General features: G+C 37.4%; 1 protein-coding gene across 5 annotated transcripts in view; it reads right to left on the bottom strand.

The window, feature by feature from the left end:
- Positions 1 to 18,906, bottom strand: part of LOC594398 (multidrug resistance-associated protein 5) — a 39,709-nt gene that overhangs the window by 663 nt on the left and 20,140 nt on the right. For 2 of the 5 annotated variants that reach the window (XM_030981997.1, XM_030981999.1), the window contains exons 15-28: positions 18,630 to 18,820; positions 17,839 to 17,918; positions 17,379 to 17,569; positions 12,007 to 12,141; positions 11,014 to 11,143; positions 9,269 to 9,551; positions 7,993 to 8,179; positions 7,120 to 7,209; positions 6,452 to 6,641; positions 5,727 to 5,886; positions 4,893 to 4,971; positions 4,007 to 4,120; positions 2,868 to 3,032; positions 1 to 1,773 (exon numbers count right to left, since the gene is read on the bottom strand). The exon at positions 1 to 1,773 is cut by the window's left edge and continues 663 nt beyond it. In XM_030981997.1, coding sequence (XP_030837857.1) covers positions 1,666 to 1,773; positions 2,868 to 3,032; positions 4,007 to 4,120; positions 4,893 to 4,971; positions 5,727 to 5,886; positions 6,452 to 6,641; positions 7,120 to 7,209; positions 7,993 to 8,179; positions 9,269 to 9,551; positions 11,014 to 11,143; positions 12,007 to 12,141; positions 17,379 to 17,569; positions 17,839 to 17,918; positions 18,630 to 18,820 — 2,103 coding nt within the window. In that variant the 3' untranslated portion in view covers positions 1 to 1,665. Of the gene's footprint in view, positions 1,774 to 2,867; positions 3,033 to 4,006; positions 4,121 to 4,892; positions 4,972 to 5,726; positions 5,887 to 6,451; positions 6,642 to 7,119; positions 7,210 to 7,992; positions 8,180 to 8,926; positions 9,210 to 9,268; positions 9,552 to 11,013; positions 11,144 to 12,006; positions 12,142 to 17,378; positions 17,570 to 17,838; positions 17,919 to 18,629; positions 18,821 to 18,906 lie in introns of those variants that run through there. The other 3 variants (XM_030982000.1, XM_030981998.1, XM_030982001.1) reach the window with 3 other exon arrangements.

The following is an 18,906-nucleotide window of genomic DNA, read 5'->3' as shown; positions in this document are numbered from 1 at the left end:
GGGGATGATTTTTCTACAAGGACTACAGTATTCTATGCTGGTGCATTACCTTGGACCTGGAAGCTGGGTTGTTACCGGGGGACCTGCCGGGCATGACAATTAAGGGTTGGAACAGCAGATGCGCTGTCAGCGAATTTTGAGTTAAAAAGGAGCAAAACAAAACTCTCTTCTTGTCAGTTCATTAAACTAAGAGTCAACATTAACGCACTTCGGCACCCCAAGTGTCTGGCGAACATTGTACCAAACTACATGAATATATATGGGGAAATATGAATTCAAAATGGTGATAACATTTCATTTAATTATAAAGTGTTGCCTAGGTAGACATAAAGTATTATTATTAAATAAATTATTATAAATTATTATTAAAGTATCAGATCTCAGACCCCATATGATAGCTTTAGTTTCATTTGATTACAAAATCCTTACAGTGAACATAATAAGAACTAGATATTTTTAATGATTTTCTTTTAATTCATAAAAGCACCTTGACGATCGCAAAAGGCTTTCGAAAACATCAACCCAAATGAATTTAAATAATATTTAACATCACCTAGAATGTGCAAACATTTTTGATAATGACGAATTACGTATTGTGAACATGAAAATCAACGGATATACAATAGGGTGTTGAAATTGCCCCTTGAGTTGAGTTCTCGAAAGTCTTTGTGATCATTACGGGGTCATCTTTTAAGTACTACAAACATCAAATAGTTTTGAGCACATATATTCTAAAACTTTTTTCTTGCACCCATTAGTGATGACAAACAAGAATGAACAGAAAATTGAAATATAAACAAAACGATACAAACAAATTCTTTATCGCGCTTCGCTCCCTTTAGTTCCCGATGATATGGTCTGAATTTCATTCTTGCATTTTGAATTTAAAATTCATTTTTTACGTTTGACGCTGATAAGTGAAAGAAGGCTTCACTGTGGCTATGTTCAAAGCTATTCTACGTACATATTCCTGTAAATGTATATTCCAATATATTTTCCGAATAATGTATTCATATAAGACAGAGCTACGGTTCACTAAGAGTAAATAGATTCTGATTGCACTGAGAATACCCTGACATAGCAGTGAACCTTAATGTTTAATGGGGAATTGGTAATTTCCTAAATCGTTTATTTTCTTACTCCAGGTAGTAGAAGTAGTAGTAGTAGTAGTAGTAGTAGTAGTAGTAGTAGTAGTAGTAGTCGCTCTATACAGAGCGAATTTATTTTCATTTCTTTCAACATAATATATTCAATGACAGACAATAATAAACGTAATGATATAACAGAAAATTAGCATTGAAATATCTTTGGCATTGTTTTGTAGTCTTGTAATGCAAAATTCTTTGGTTATAAATCTATTCTAGAAAATTCATAGGTGTATGGGGCCCTTGCCCGATTTGTGTTTAAACTTACCACCACTTATTCGGGCAGTGAGGTGGGCTATTTATAATGTTTTATGTCTTTTTTGTATATTACCATGGCAAAAAAAGACACTGTCACCAAATTTAAGAGTAAAATGGTAGAAACTGGAAGCCTGATGTTGAAGCATGAGCCTAGTTTCAGCCCTGTGACAGATTGGGGCAAATCTGTTCTTCCGTGAGAGGGAACTATTCCGCGCATATAACTATCCGTGCGTGTCACAACTATGTCTCTCAATACGCTATGCTAGTCGGCTTTGTCAGAGTTTCCCTGAGATTCGGCTGCTGCCAGCATCCCGCTGAAGATGGATTTAGGATTAGCCCGGAGAGTTGAGGGTGAATCGAACTCCGCCACCTGTAGAGGAGAAAGTAGCCATAAACTTGTTTGTTTGTTTATTTTATTTTAGCACGGTGGCATACTTCAGCCAGTGGCTGTTCTTCAGCACGACCGTGCATATAAAAAGCAATCACAATTTTACAAAGAAACAATATAGATTAACATGGCTTTACATGCAAAGTTAAATCAAACATACACACACACACATATATATATATATATATTTATATGTATATATATATATATATATATATATATATATATATATATATATACAAATAGGTTAGAAGGCGAGAAGTCTATAAAAAGCCTCGAGGTGATACTCCAGTCATACCAGCAAGGGATCAAACAAATAGTGAAAGATGTTTAAGAATCGATCGGTTTGGAATTGGTATGGAGATTGTTTTGGCGGTGACGTGGGACCGAGGTTTTAAATGTAAGGTGGTCTTGGTATATGCATAAGTTAAAGGCAACACTGTTTCCCCAACGTGTAACTATAGTAGGGTGTTATATCTCCAATATTTGGGAAGTATGAACAAGAGGACCATATATGCTGACTAGATCTTTGACTAATGAACATATTGACGAGAAAATTGAAGCAGATTTATCCTTATTAATACTTCACTTGTCGACAAGTGTAAACCCACAAAGAAGACATTGTTCGATTATCAGACAACAATTACTACTTGGTATGCAGCCCTCCCTGGCCACGCCCAGTAACGGTTCGGGTGGGGGGGGGGGGTTCAAGTGCCCCCACTCTATATTTTTAGCCCCCCCCCCCCCCACAAACATTTTAGATTAGAAAGGTATTTAAGCGACACTTAATTGTGTAGAAAAAAGAATGCCAGAGCCCATACGCCTCCCCGACCCGAAGTCCCCAAAATATTCTTCTAGAAGCTCGCCTAGCCATGCCCATTAACAGCATTACTATAATACTTTATTGTGATATTTTTTCAAAGCAATACATGGACAAATGCAAACATACAAAACAAACCAAAAAAATACAGAGAAAAAAGAAAAAAGAAAGACAGAGAGAAATAAAGACAAACAGAAAGACAAACAGACAGACAAAAACAGACAGGCAGACACATAATAATACATGATTATCATACCTTCCCATCATCCATGACTAGAATCTTATCCGAGTCCAGTACTGTATTGAGTCGATGTGCTATGGTGAGTGTGGTACAGTCATCAAAAGCTGTTCGTATTGTCTGCTGTATCAAGCTGTCTGTTTCTGTGTCGATCGCTGCTGTTGCCTCGTCCAAGAATAAGATCTGAAATAGAATGATTTGATTGGATTAGATTTGATGTTTATCCATTGCATATACATCAACATAATAGACATTAACAATCTTATAACCTCAGATGTATGATAATGATATGGTATATACGGAAAAGGGCTTGTCTTAAGCAAAAGCTTGAAGTGTCGTCCTCTAGAAAATAAAAATGATATGCCAAGTTTGACAGATGAGCGCTATACAAGAACCCATTGTTATTATTATTATTATTATTATTATTATTATTATTATTATTATTATTATTATTATTATTGTGTTAGCACCGAGCGAGGTTTGGAACCGGGACCTCTCATAATTATGAGGGCCAAGACTCTGAGCCTTTACTGGTATAAGGGAAAGCAACAGATGGAGATGCTATATAAACGAAGTAGAGATTTTAAAAGGAAAAAGAAAAAAGACGAACAAGAGATTTAAGTGAGGTGTATGCCCATGCAATGAAAAGGAAATGGAATGAGAAGAGAGACAACAATATTGAGAGAGTAAGCGAGAGAGAGAGAGAGAGAGAAGGTTAGAGAGAGAGAGAGAAGGTGAGAGAGAGAGAGAGAAAGTGAGAAAGAGAGTGAGAGAGAAAGTGTGTGTGTGAGAGAGAGAGAGAGAGAAAGTGAGAGAGAAAGTGTGTGTGTGTGTGAGAGAGAGAGAGAGAGAGAGAAAGTGAGAAAGAGAGTGAGAGAAAGTGAGAGAGAAAGTGTGTGTGTGTGTGTGTGTGTGTGAGAGAGAGAGAGAGAGAGAGAGGGGGGAGAGAATTAGAAAGAGATAGAGATAGAGAAAGTGAGTGAGAGAAAGTATATGAGAGAGAGAGAGAGAGAAAGACAGACAGACTAGACAGACAGAGAGAGACAGAGAGAGAGATATATAGACAGAGAGAGAGAGAGAGAGACAGAGAGAGAGAGAGAGAGAGAGAGAGGAATATATATAGGAGGGAGAGGGGGAGTGCAGTATCATTTTCTCACCTTGCTGTTTCTAAGTAGTGCCCTCGCCATACACATCAACTGTCTCTCCCCAACAGAGAAGTTATCCCCTCCTTCTGTAACGAGAGCTTCGAGACCGCCATCTAGAGTACTAATCTGAATATTACAATTCATAGGAGTAATTAGGTTATATACATTCATTACATACACAACATGATCGCATAGACTTTCATGAAATCAAGCCAAGCTACCCTAACCTTAGCCTATCTACCTCTTCAACAAAATAGAATTCGGAACAATTATGTGTTGCTGGGGCGAATGTCGAGTAACCTAGAAATATCAGACATACATTTAATCACCGCTATGAGTTGGATTTAAAAAAAAAAGTAACTTAAACTAGAATGGAGAAAGCGGGGCGTTGCAGTGTGCGCCTGTAATCCAGCTAACAATATAGGTTAGAAACTGATTCAGCCGAGGACGCAGGTTCGAAACTGAGTCACACCTTTCGGATGGTGACGTTAAAAGGTCGGTCCCCAGACGCAAATAATCATATCTGATTGATGATGATACACGACTGTAAAACCCAATTACACACAAGGAAGAAAACGAGCTGATGTGGTGTGATTATGGCGACGTTTGTCCGAGCATGACCGAATAAGTTGGGTTAGGGTTTGGATGATCATTGTGTCTTGGATTAGGTTTAAGTTTAGGATCAGGTTTAGTGTTGGGTCCACAAACGCAATCCTTTATTTGAACATGGCAACGATATACCTTTTTGTGTTCTTAAATAAACTAAATTTAATGATATACTATAATAAGTTTGATATTGACATGGAAAGCTACATGATTGGCAACCTGTATTTAAACAACAATCAAGAAATGTACTATTGAACAAAGAGTGAATTGATGATATAAAAAAGTAACTAACCTTCTCTTTCATGTAGGCTTTTTCTAGTACTTGCCACAGATCTGCATCACTGTTTTCACCAAATGGATCCAAATTGTATCTAGAGAAACGGCCCCAAACGGGAAGAAGCAAATAATAAATACATAATATTAGAATGGGGTAAAATGATAGGTTGTTATGAAAAGACTGAAAAGGTGACGACTCGTTGAAAAACAAACCTGTATTACATACTGATCTTGTCAAACGTAACAGGTCAAAAGATGCGTTCTAAATTTGTGTCAACTCTACTACTAATACCAATCAGGCGCCGCATGCAACCATGAATTCAAAGTGTTGGTGATTTTCTTTTGTGAGTAGCGTGTTTAGAATAACTTATATACTTTATACAAAATGATGATGATGATGATGATGATGATGATGATGATGATGATGATGAAGATGAAGATGAATAAGAAGATGATGATGATGATGATGATGATGCTGATGGTGATGATGATGATGATGATGGTGATGATGATGATGATGATGGTGATGATTATGATGTTGATGGTGGTGATGATGATGATGATGATGATGGTGATGATGATGATGATGAAGATGATGAAGATGATGATGATGGTGATGATGATGACGATGACGATAATAATGATGGATGATGATGATGATGATGATGATGATGATGATGATGATGTTGATGGTGGTGATGATGATGATGATGATGATGATGGTAATGATCATGATTATGAAGATGATGATGATGATGATGATGATGATGATCATCATGATTATGATGATGATAATGATAATGATGGTGATAATGATGATGATGATGATGATAGTTGTGGTTATCTGTACCTAACGCTACCGATGAAGAGGACAGGATCCTGGGGAATGATGGACATCTTAGATCTCAAATCAAAGAGACCAAGAACTGATATGTCGACATCATCGATCGTTATAGATCCCTTATCAGCCTCCACCAGACGAAACAGGGCAACGCTCAATGACGACTTCCCTGTTAGATATAGGATTAGTAAGATAATACAAAACGGTGTAATTAATCCATGGGACTGTCCAAGGGACTATTACATTATTTACATACATTATGGATTCATGTTTTATCAAAATGGCATCCTCGGATTCGCACCCGGGACCTCGCGGTTATGTGACAACTGTTCTACCACTGGGCCATTACTGCATCGACTTGATTTCGAACCCGCCACGAAGCTGCTGCCCTATCCCCGAGCTACATTTATTGAATCAAATTAATGTGTTTCCAACGCGTGATCTTCCGGGAAGGCGACCGCTAGTTGTTCTTCCCCTGAGCTTTTATTGCATCACCTTAGTGTCGAACCCGTGACCTACCAAGTTACGTATCCACTGTTATACCACTGAGCTATACTCTTAAAGCCCATCTGGGATTAGACCAGGTAGTTATCTCATCAAATCAGCTTTCAATTAACATAAGAAAAAGAGGATCATGGGGGACCAATTAATGGTCACCGATTATGCATTGTTCTTTATATAGAGGGCGCAAGTAGCTATAAGTAGTGCGGTGGAGCTTTAAAGCCGTATCTCACCTGAGCCCGTTCTTCCCACAATGCCAATCTTTTGCCCTGCTTGGATGGTACACCGGACATCTTTAAGAACCAGTGGAAGTTTCTCTCGGTATCTCATGCGGTAATCACTTATTTTTATCTCTCCTTTACTGGGCCAGCCTGATGCAGGTAAGCTGGACGGGATACTCTCGGGTGCCTCCGGTTTCAGAGCCTGTTTAATAGAAGAAGAAAAAACATGAACATCAACCTTTGGCGTATCCAAACCTTAGCCTCAGGAGGGACAAACAATTTGAGCGTTTCGGAGAACAAACTTACAATTATTATTGACTTACAAATTAATGAATCAGCTAAAATGTGGCTGCCTTTTGTATTCTCATGGTGGGGCATCTACCTGCAGGGGCAAATTGGTCTTCTTGCCACCCTTTAAATACGCTCGTGACATCGGAAAAACAACAACAATAATAATAATAATAATAATAATATTAATATAATTCTATGAAGCGCAGAAACTAGGCCGGTATCTTTTACTGTGCTGCAAGAACTTCTGATAATGCTTAAAACTACTACTCGCAGGCAAATGAAAATATAAATGTGCGTTTAGTTTTGATTTGAAAAAATTCACAGTTGGTTATTTTTTAATATCTAACGGTAAATTATTCATTAAAATTATTAAAAAATGCAGGACCTACCTTTATGTATGTCATCATCCTTTCTGCAGAAAACAATCGTGCTTCTGTATCAGCCATCATACTCATTGTGATCTGGAAGATACCCGTCAACTGGAGATAGAGAAAACCACGGCACAGGGTGTCAATCAAAGAGGAAGATGAGAATAGCCAGGCATTTACTTGTCTTAAAAAAGGCACTACAACTTGCATGAGGGAATTCATTAAGTGTTTCACATTCAAGTCTATTGAAAGCATCCGACCATCAGAGCCATCTATACACAGAGTTTGGTCGACTCGGTTCGAGTTCGACACAATAATGGCGACTACTTCTTTGTTGGACAAGCACAAAACAAAAGAATATACGCCACGTTGTGACTCAGTGAAACCAAGTTGGCCAAACTCTGTGTATAGATGGCTCTGCCCACCATATGATTACAGTGCCCTCAGGGAGAACATAATTATTACTGATGAGGCTACCTACCCCGGTTAAATAAGACATATTATGATATTTATTATTTAAAGAAAATAGAAGACATTCTAAAAGGGGACGCGATCTCGGGGCATAGAGCTCCGTTTAGTTGTTCATTTCTTTAGTTATCTATTTATTCTGACAGGGTACTTCAATCACATGTTTATTGAAAGCTCTGTTTCAAGTACAATCAAGACTGTCTAGCCAAGAAGTACAAATTACGAATTTATATCCAGTGCTTCTTGTCCTAAAATCGTTGGTCTCTAAAGAGCATTCATCTTCCTTTCTTTCTTTCTTCCTTTTCATTGAAGATTCGCACAATATTGGGGGAGGGCTTCAGCCCCTAAAGCCCCACCACCCCTCCTGGACATTGATCCTTATTATCATCACCATCGACATTAATAATGTGGAAATTAGGCACATACCTGCATTGCATAAGATATAGCTAGACCAGCGACAGAGGGTGATATCTTCCCATGTCGTAGGACAACCATCAGATTGGTGATGGTGATGACGAGGACAACGAGAAGCTCAAGACGAGCTCCAGCCCATCGAGTAGCCATTCGAAACAACATCAAAGGATATGCGTTCACGTTCAAGAGATCGACGAACCTGAGGACGAAGTAAGGATGTGAAAATAGGGGCATTGAATATTGCCTGAAAGAAGCGAATTCTTCGAAGAACATTTCGCCTCCTTCGGACTACTTACATTCAAACATAGCTCTGGATTGAAGCTCGGTCGTAAGTCAAAGTTTAATAACGTATTTAGACAGAGTAAAAAGTACAAAATAAGGGATGTCATTTAAGAGAAAGACGATCATGTTCGTGAGGCAAGGGTATGAATACCGGCTATCATCATTCTCCTCCTCCTCCTTTCTTTCCTCCTCCTCCTCCATCCTCATCATTATAATCCTCCTCCTCCTCCTCATCATCATCGTCATTCTCCTCCCCATCTTCATCATTATAATCCTCCTCATCATCATCATCACCATTCTATCCCTTCTTCTTCTTCTTCTTCTTCTTCTTCTTCTTCCCCTCCTTCTCCTTTTTTCCTCCCTCATCTCCATCATTATAATCCTCCTCCTCCTCCTCCTCCTCATCATCATCATCCTCATCATTCTCCTCATCATCATCATTCTCTTCCTCCCCCATCTTAATCATTATAATCATCCTCCCCATCGTTATCATCAACATCACCACCAGCATCATTTAGTTTATCAAAAATATATCATCGGGACTCTGCCAAATTTACCTCTTGATAACATCATTGGTCTTATAATAGGCATGAATCGTCTTCAATACCACCACCATCACCACCACCACCATTATCATAAATACATCTGTGTGACTCCACCTTACCTCTTTATAACATCATTTGTCTTATCATAGGCATGGATCGTGGTCAAACCCATCGCGGTCGATCCGATGTGAGAGAACCACGGCGATCGGCTCACGTTTTCCAACTGTTTCATGTCGTTGACGCCTCTTCGGTAGAAGACCATGATGAAATAGAAGATGACGATGATTGGAATAAAAGCGCAGAGGAAGTAGGGAAAGATCACCGTGATGGTGATCAACGACGCGGCAATCGTCAACATATAGTTAATACTCAATTCCATGTTGATCGGGAGCATCACGTCGACTAAGAAAGAAGAAATAAGAAAATATAGATAGTAGTCCATTTTACTCGATCCACCTTACCTCTTTATAAACTCATCGGTCTTATCGTACGCATGGATGGTGGTCAAACCGATCAGCGTCGAACCGGTGTGTGAGAACCACTGCGATCGGCTCACGTTTTCCAACTGTTTCATATCGTTGACCCCTCTTCGATAGAAGATCATGATGAAAATGAAGATGATGATGATAGGAATGAAAGCGCAGAGGAAGTAGGGGAAGATGACAGTGATGGTGATCAATGATGCGGCAATCGTCAACATATAGTTAATGCTCAATTCCATGTTGATCGAGAGCATCACGTCGACTATGAAATAAGAAATAAGAATATATATATATTAATTAATTTATTTATTTATTTATTTATTTATTTCTGATGTTTATACAGGGTGGCACATATCACCAATTTGGTGGTCTTCCATGAGGCCCTGTTTGGTAAGATGAACAAAAATAACAGCATAAAAAACAAAATAGATAACTACACAAGCATATAAACAGGTAAAATACAAATTAATTGGTATCCCCATGACATAACTGATCAAGAAATAAGTGAATGGAATTTTCAAATTAAATATAATTTTTTAATTTTTTTTAATGAAAATAAAATAAAGAATAGATGATAACCACGTATTCAAATGAAGAAGAAAAATTGATTGAAAACGCTAATTTTATAATCTGATGCAGCTTAACGCACGAGATGCCAAAATTGTTATATACATATTTACATTCAATTGCTCAATAACTCTTAATCGCTTTCACTATCTGGTTGTAGCACTGGCGTATCTACGAGGAGGGGGGGGGGGGTACTAAGAGGGGTACGTGCTCCTTGACCCCAAATCGAATGACGGAAAAGAGAGGGCGAATGACAAAAATGAGAGGGGGAAAATAAACACGCACACATAATGGTTGGACCCCTCCTATCCCACTGATCTACTTGTTAATTCAAATTTCAGCCAATTGGTAAAAGTGGTGACCCCAAAGATCAGTCCCCGGCATGGGTTCACGCTACAAAAGACAAAGCAAAGTATAACTTGATTCTCTTTTTGTGATTTTTATTTTTTCAAATATTTGTTTGAAGATGTTTAAATTTGTTCTTTGTCAATATAATAACGTGTCAATTTTTCTTGTTTTTTTAACAATGTCCACTGACTGAAAAGCACTCTATTTAGACTGATTGTGAATTTTTACCGTGAAATACAAAAATACATTACAATACCGTCACCCCCCCCCCTTTTATTGGAACGCTTCATAGAATGTAATGAGATTCCATTTTATTTATTACCCATGCGTTCTTCCCAATCCCTAAATGACCTAATGAGGGATCTTGATGCCCTGGTAGTACCCGTTTCTTTAAAGACCTAAAATAAAAACTTGTTGTATTGCCCTTTGCGATCGACCCAAAAATCTGAAAATTTACGGTCGGCATTTAAAAAAAAAAAAAAAAAAACCGTTTTTTAGATTTTGTTATATATTAATGAATAAGAAATATGTAATTTGTTTTTTTAAATGGGATATAAATGCATAAAATTGAATTATTCCAAAATTCTCACTCGTGCAAACCAATGGAATGATGACATTGAAACACATGTATTAAAGCATTAAAAACTGAGAAATATCAGCCAAAGAGGGCGGGAAAAAACTACTGAAAACTAAAATATCTTTTCCGACCGACCGACCCATGTTTTGGCACCCAAAGGGCAATACAACAAGTTTTTATTTTAGGCCTAATCGGCGAAAACAAAATGGGGCGATTCCAGGGTATCACTTACGCTCATCTAGATCTTTGGAGAACATGTTGAGTACTCTTCCAATAGGTGTAGTATCAAAGAAACTCATTGGACTTCTAATCACTGATCTGAAGAGATTGTTGTGCAAGGTGGATGACGATTTCAGGGTAAACTGAAGAAAAAAGAAGTTGAGGATTGATAATTAGATAGTTTACTTGGTGTTTCCAAAATCTATTGTGTCAACAGAATCTTTAAAATTGGTGTTGGTGTTAATCAAACACAATTTTTGGTTTCAGAAAAATCTCCGAAATATACCGAAATCCTGGAATGTTTGATTTTTTGAAAGTAGATGCGATCTAGTTCATTTTTTCTTTTAACAATATGGCCATCCAATCCGATCCAATCCAGGAATTTATAAAGCGCCAATATCTAGTTGCCTATTCAAAGGCGCCGTTGAGACTGAAAAATTACCAAAAATATCTGTTCATGACTCTAACTGGGAAAGACAAAAAAAATCAGTGACTGTAAGCAATCTAAAATAGGTATGTCTTTAGTTGAGTTCGGGGAGTGGATAATTGGGGGCAAGAGTGAAGGATCAACGTAGTTAAAGATAAAGTTGAGTTCTGGTCATGCGATTGCATTGTGAAAGAAACGGTGTGGAATCGATCAGAAAAGGTTGATCATCTAGCATATAAGTATTGGTATAGTACTGCAAGGTTCTGGAATCATCAAAATGATAATAAATTTGGCCCAGTCTTGGTAAAGTTACAAGCACTGAACAGAGAAATATGTATATGGGACTACACGAACATGTGACATAAAAATCGGGACGGATTTTTATGATGTTACATGCCATATCTAGAATATTAAAGCATTTGAAGAGCCATGCTTTGCAGGCAAAATTTTTGATCTAATGTTCTTCCACATTTGCATAATAACGGTGTTAACGCTCACACATTATTTTCACCTCTTCCCAGAACTCAACCTTCTCTTTAAAAAGAAAAAGTGCGACTGTGTTGTAGAAAGTTTACCTACCTTCATGTAGGTGATACTCTTGAGCGCTGCGACGATGAAGATGAGAACCAGGGAACCACCGTAGACCGTCATGTAAATCCATAGCTGAGGGTCATTCACTAAAGTTGGGGGTTCCTCGTCCAATGTTTCATTATACTATGATAATAATGATAAAAGGAGATGTCGTGGTATAATGGTTCATTCAATTGTTTTGTAATCCAAGGGTAGAGATTACGAATCCCAGCCCGGCTCTGTCGTCTTTTGGTAAGGCGTTAGTACACTTTTGTTACACTCCATCCAGTTGAATATAAGATAAGATAAGATAAGATAAGATTTTATTCGTCTTTCTTTCAAATGACATACAGAGCATAACATTGGATCATAACACATTTACAAAGCAAAATAACAAATTATGATAATGATAAAAAACATAGCTAACTAAAAGAAAGACGAGGAGACCCTGGTAAAAGCAGAGCTTGTAATTATTAGGGTCCCCTCTGAGCCGGATAAAACATGATGAATAGATATTTGTGACTACCTAAGAATACAATAGGGAAAAGGGGGTATAACAAAACAAGAAGTGTACACACACACAACAACAACAACAAAAAGAGAGACTAGACTAGACAAGACGGGAGAAAAGAGAAAATATGAGAAATAATAGAAGAATACAGCACATCGACAAAAGACACAGCACACAACGGGCACAAGACAACAGGGGGAGGGAATAAGAGGTTGACAATCTGAAAATATTCAGTTAGACACATATTAATATCAAGAAGAAAATTTACATTTATAGTAATACATAATATATCTTGGCACCATAATAAATACAAAAATGAACTACTCTATGAGTCACAGTATTTATCGAGAAGATAAACCTTAAGTTTACACTTAAATGAAGAGAGACTAACAGATTGCTTAACGCTAGAGCCTAGAGAGTTCCAAAATTTAGGTCCAGTAAAAACCAAAGTATTAAAAGTTAACTTTGTCCTTACTTGGAGTAAGTGAAACGCAGAGGCATTTCGTGTAGCATGGTCATGAACTTGACTATTTTTCTTAAAAATGCTGACTAGAGCCTGTGGAAGGACACCAGAATCGAAGTTGTACATTAAAGAACCCAGTTGAAGGTGATAAATATCTTGCACCTTTAAAATTCTATGCGAATAAAAAAGCGGATTAGTGTGCGTACGAAAGCTAACGTTACAAATAATTCTTAAGACCCTCTTTTGAATCAAATATAACTTTTCAAGGTTAGTTTTAAGAGAGTTACCCCAAGCAAGAACACCATAATTAAGATAGGGGAGGATTAATGTTGAGTACATTAATAGAAGGATGCCTTTAGGTAAAATTGATTTCAGTTTATGAATTACGCCACTGTTTCTTGACAATGTCTTATAGAGATGATTTACATGAATTTTCCAACTCATTTGCTCATCAATGTGCAAACCAAGGAATTTTGTTGATGATACCCTATCTATCAATACATTATTAAATGATACATCTCCTGGAAGCACTTTGATTGTATTACTAAAAAACATATAATTTGTCTTTTGCAGATTTAAAGACAATTTATTTGCTTGAATCCACAAAGTAACTTTACTTAGTTCGAAATTAACCGTTTCTAACAGAGTTTGTGAATTTTTGTGTGAATAGTACAAGCTGGAATCATCAGCAAATAAAATGAATGACAAAATATCAGATGAGAAATGAAAGTCATTAATATATACAATAAACAAGAGCGGACCAAGGAGAGATCCCTGAGGAACGCCGCATGTGACATTCTGTAACCCTGAATCAAAACCGTTTAAAGAAACAAATTGTTTCCTGTCAGCTAAGTAGCTCTTAAACCAGTCCAGAGCTGTGCCCCTGACACCATAATGCGATAATTTCCCTAGCAAAATTTCATGATCTATAGTATCAAATGCCTTGGAATAATCAAGAAATATACCGATTGTGTGCATCTTTTTGTCTATTGCTTGTGAAATCTTATCTATAAAGTGCAGCAAGGCATGAGAGGTAGTATGTTTCTCTCGGAACCCAAACTGAAAATTTGAGAATATTTTACTTTTGTTGAAAAATTCTAAAGTTCTAACATAAATCACTTTCTCAAGGATCTTTGAGAAGGAGGTTAGAAGTGAAATAGGACGGTAATTTGAAAAAGATTGAGGATCACCCTTTTTAAAAACGGGTACGACTTTTGCAATTTTCATGTTTTCGGGGACTATTCCATTTAACATTGATGAATTAAAAACATGAATAAGGGGTTGAATAATCGCTAAGATAACCTGTTTAATTATGTCATTATTGACACCATCGTAACCAGGACTTTTCCCAGCCTTAAGCGAATTCACAATAGTAAGCAACTCTTCCCTAACTAATGGGAAAAGGAATAAGCTTTTCTTGTTAGATTCTTTCAGGAAATCGTTAAAAGATTTTTGACAGGAAGGGACCGCCCGTGACAGATTAGGACCAATACTGCAAAAATAATCATTGAATTTTTCCACAATAATATTCTTATCTTCCACTAAACGACCATCAATTTCAATATTCTTTACATCAGAATTTTTTTTCTTTGACTTGAACACATTTCTTATCACTTTCCAAGTTCCTTTGATATCGTTTGAAGTTGCTTGAAACTGAGCAAAATAATATGTTTTCTTTGCTGCACGCAAGACTGAAGTAAGGGTGTTTTTATAATCAACATATCGTTTACGTGATGATTCTCTTCCACTAACTTTATAAGAATAATACAACTCATTCTTCTTATTGATAGACTTCAACAAGGAAGCACTGACCCATGGCATGCGTGGAATTTTCTTACGATTTCTAGTATTACATTTGGAAATCGGAACAATTTCATCATAGAGTAGCAAAAACTTATTAAAGAAATTGTTGAATGAAATATTAACATCCTTTTCAAGTAAAACTGCACTCCAGTCAGTTGCCGTTAGTGCTTCTCGAAACTTCTCAATGTTAGTAGGATTGTTTTTACGAATATATTTACATTCATGTTTATGAGCAGTATTACGAAAATTCACTCTAGTGAAGATAGGGAAATGATCTGAAAGATCTGATATTATAATACCTGAAGGTGGAAAAGGTTGCAAATTACAAAATATGTTATCAATAAGGGTAGATGAACTATCAGTTACCCTTGTGGGTTTTGTAATTAATGGCATTAAAGAAAATGACAACATCATATTCAAAAAAGCATTATAATGGTCATTTTCATCACATTGAAGAAGGTTTATATTATAATCTCCCATTAAGAATATTGACTTATTGACAAATAGTGGGTTCAACAATATACTCTGCAATTCATTCACAGTAAGATCTATATTACTCTGGGGAGGTCTGTATATAACTCCAAAGATAACATTCTTTTTGCCTGGAATAAAACACTCTACAAAAATAGACTCCAACTGATCAGTCATCACATTTAAGTCATGCCTTACTTGGAAATCCATACCAACTGGAATGTATAAAGCAACACCACCGCCTCTTTTATCACGTCTGTGATTAGACACCAAACTATATCCAGAAATAGAATATAAATTAACATCACTCTCACTCGAAAACCAAGTCTCCGTGACCCCAATTATTGTAGAGCTATCATTGAGGTTTCTGATAAGAGTATTAAAAGCATCAACATTTTTATGCATACTTCTAACATTTAAATGTAGGACAGTAACATCATTTTCACATTTATTACGAAACCCATCCATAAATTGATTTTCTGAACAGTAATGACAAACAATTGGAGAGGCATGATCAAAATTATCATTAACATTGGGCTCTAGCGTGCTTGCATTATTTTCTAAAATATTACAAGCAACTTCTTCTATATTAACCATCTTGGATTGGAATCACAAAATAAAATATGAAGTCTAAGTGTTGGGAATACAAGTCAAGAAGATTGTCAGAAAACATATTAACACATATATGGGAGATTAATATACTACAAAGATTAAAAGGTAACAAAAACACATTTAAAGCAACAATATAGGAAGGATCCATAATAATTGCAAGAGAGTGAGAAGAAAAAAAAAGAGACCAGAAAAAGAAGTTAAATAAGAAAATACATGAAAACGAGAAAATGTATAAAAATAACATAAGGCAATAAAATGGGCATGTAAAGGCTGCCATAGAAAAACTGCAAGGAAAAATACTGAAAGTATGATAATGAGATGCTGGTGTACTGTTCTGTTGGTTTCAGAGCTTAGCAATGTCTGCATCACAAGTTATAAGTTTTTTGGTAAAGCCGCCGCTTGTGTTCTTAATGCCCGCAAAGATCCTCCCTTCTTGGCTAAAGGATCGCTCTACTTTCGGGCAGTGGCGGACATTGTACAAAAGCTTCTGTCTGGCGGGTGTGAGGTCATCGTTCAGGAAGATGTCAGTGCCTTTCAGCTTGGATCTGGCTCCCATTACCAGACCCCTGATGCGCCGGCTTGAAAACTTTACCAGAAGAGGGCGATGTTTTTTCCTCTGATTGGCATCAGGTGAAGACGTGCCGAGGCGATGACAGCGATCGAAGTCAGCTGGGGTTAGTTTGACTCCAAGCTTCTCTCCAACCTCCATCACGACCACCTCCGGAATCTCCTCTGCAGACTCCTTTACTCCGAGGATTCGGATGTTGTTACACCTTCCCTGCTGCTCTAGCGCATCCAGCTTTATTTCTAAAGCCGAACAAAAAACTGTACAGCTTTCTCCTTCCTTCTTAAGGCGCTTGATTTCATCTTCCTGCGCTTTCACCTTCCCCTCCAAATCCATTACCCGCCCTTCTTGCTCCTCTAACCGAGCAGCGATGCCAGATACAGCCTCCTGGACTGCATCTTTCACCAACTTCTTTAAAAGACTGCTGCTTTCCAACTCAGCGATAACCTGCCGAGCAATGTCTGCTGACTGCTGAATATGGGTACCTGCTAATGCTGTAGGACCAGATTTACTGAAAAGCCACCTTGACTGCCGATTCGCTGACAGTACAATTACATTTCTTGTTCTTATTTGGTCCAACACTCGCAATAGACAAAAATCTAGCAACGCCCTTACTTGAATTAGAATCGCACCTTTGATATTACAATTTGGTTTGCATCATATTGGCATTTAGCTTTGGGCATCGTTTCACGAAACCGTCCTAAGATCAAGTTGACTTTACAGACTTTTACACGTTTCACTACTGACATGGTGGCAGCGGTGGGATATGAACCCATGGCTTTTAGATGACTGCGAACTTTTTCTTAAGACGTTTCGTAAAACGCTGTCCAGCTTTCACGAAACCGTTCAAAGAACAATTTGAAATTACAGACTTTTACACTTTTCACCACTGACATGGTGGCAGCGGGGGGATATGAACCCACGTTTCGTAAAACGCTGCCTAGCTTTCCACCTACCGGTCTATTGCCACTGATTTCAATCCAGTAACTGAGCCACCAGTTGTTGAATGTTAACAGCGCGACAACCAAGATGAACCCCAAGAGGACTATGAAGGCGTTGAAGTATCCACCCATAGCCTGAATATAACCGTGGTAGGTCTTCCATGACAGCGATCCGCCAGAACGTTTTTCGGATGTTGTTAACTGACCTGCATGGACACACAATAATAATAAAAATTGACTGATTGTCATAAAAACACTAACCAACAACAACAACAACAACAACACCAAAACTCAATAAAACTTAAATTAGTTATTTTATGAAAGACAGAAATTTGATAAAATACAGACACTTAAAAAAAAACCTTAAGGAATTTTGATAGCCTGGTCCTTCATCGCCAATCGGAATGTGCCCACAGTACAACAAATATTCCGTTATCCGGAAAAAAAACTTTGAAACTGAAAATTGGGGTCCTACCTTCATCTTGTTCAGCAGGGTCGGTAAACTCGTCTTCACTGGCCGCACTTGGTGAGGTTGACTTCTGTCTGCTCAATTGTCTATATTATCAAACATGAAACAAACAAAGTAGGTGTTACATCAGTAAAAAATTAAATTTCTTGTTTATCTGAAATAAACAGTACATTTGGAATTTTTACAGTGTATTACCAAGATGTGTTTGGTACAAGTACATAATATACAAATGTCATGTTAATGTTGTTATTATTGAAAAAAGGAAAAGAAATATATAACCCCAAGGGAAACAGAAAGAGGGGCCACTAAATAAAGGTGCTGGTGGCCTTTCTAAGCAGGTTCTCTAACAATCATAGAGGAATACAGTATAGATGATCACTATAGACAGGTGGCTTTTATAGAGAGAAGGACGCGGAGACAGATTAGACTGTTAACACGATTGCAAAGACCTTCAAGAAATTAAATCGAGGGCAATTCTGGAACTCTACTGCAGTGCCAATAAAGTTATGTTTGGATTACATAATAAATACAAACCTGCTTTAGTGACCACCTGTCTACAAAGACCACATTTTTTGTTTCCCTTGAAAATGGTTTCTCATTGAAACATGTACTAAAGGAACCTGTCTACAAAGACCGCCTGTCTTCCAAGACCATTTTCAGTGTTTACCTTGGGCGGTCGCTATAGACAGGTTTGACTTTATGTCATTGTATGTTCGCACATTTCAAAGGTGAAAAGACAAGGCGGTTGAAATCGCCTGAGGTTGATTCTCGAAAGTCTCTGCGATCATGTTCTATACCTTTTAAGCTTTGGTGATTGTGGGTCAGTGGGTGTGGTTCCATCTCCTTCTTCGTCGTCTTCAGGTTTCGTGTAATGCGTTGTGATGAGACGAGCATATTCCCCTTCTGACGTCATCAATTCACTGTGAGTTCCCCTCTCTGCGATCCGACCTTCCACCATTACTGCTATCGAGTCACAATCTTGTAAGTACTGCGTAATAAATTTTAAAAAAAAAATAATAAAAAAATAAAAAAAAAATATATATATATATATATATATTATATTCTGTGTGCTGA

This window comes from Strongylocentrotus purpuratus, unplaced genomic scaffold (assembly GCF_000002235.5).
Source record: "Strongylocentrotus purpuratus isolate Spur 01 unplaced genomic scaffold, Spur_5.0 spur5_scaffold_12, whole genome shotgun sequence".
Classification (NCBI taxonomy): Eukaryota; Metazoa; Echinodermata; class Echinoidea; order Camarodonta; family Strongylocentrotidae; genus Strongylocentrotus; species Strongylocentrotus purpuratus.
Note: the sequence above shows the minus strand (reverse complement) of the source record. Positions and strands in the feature narration are given on the sequence as shown.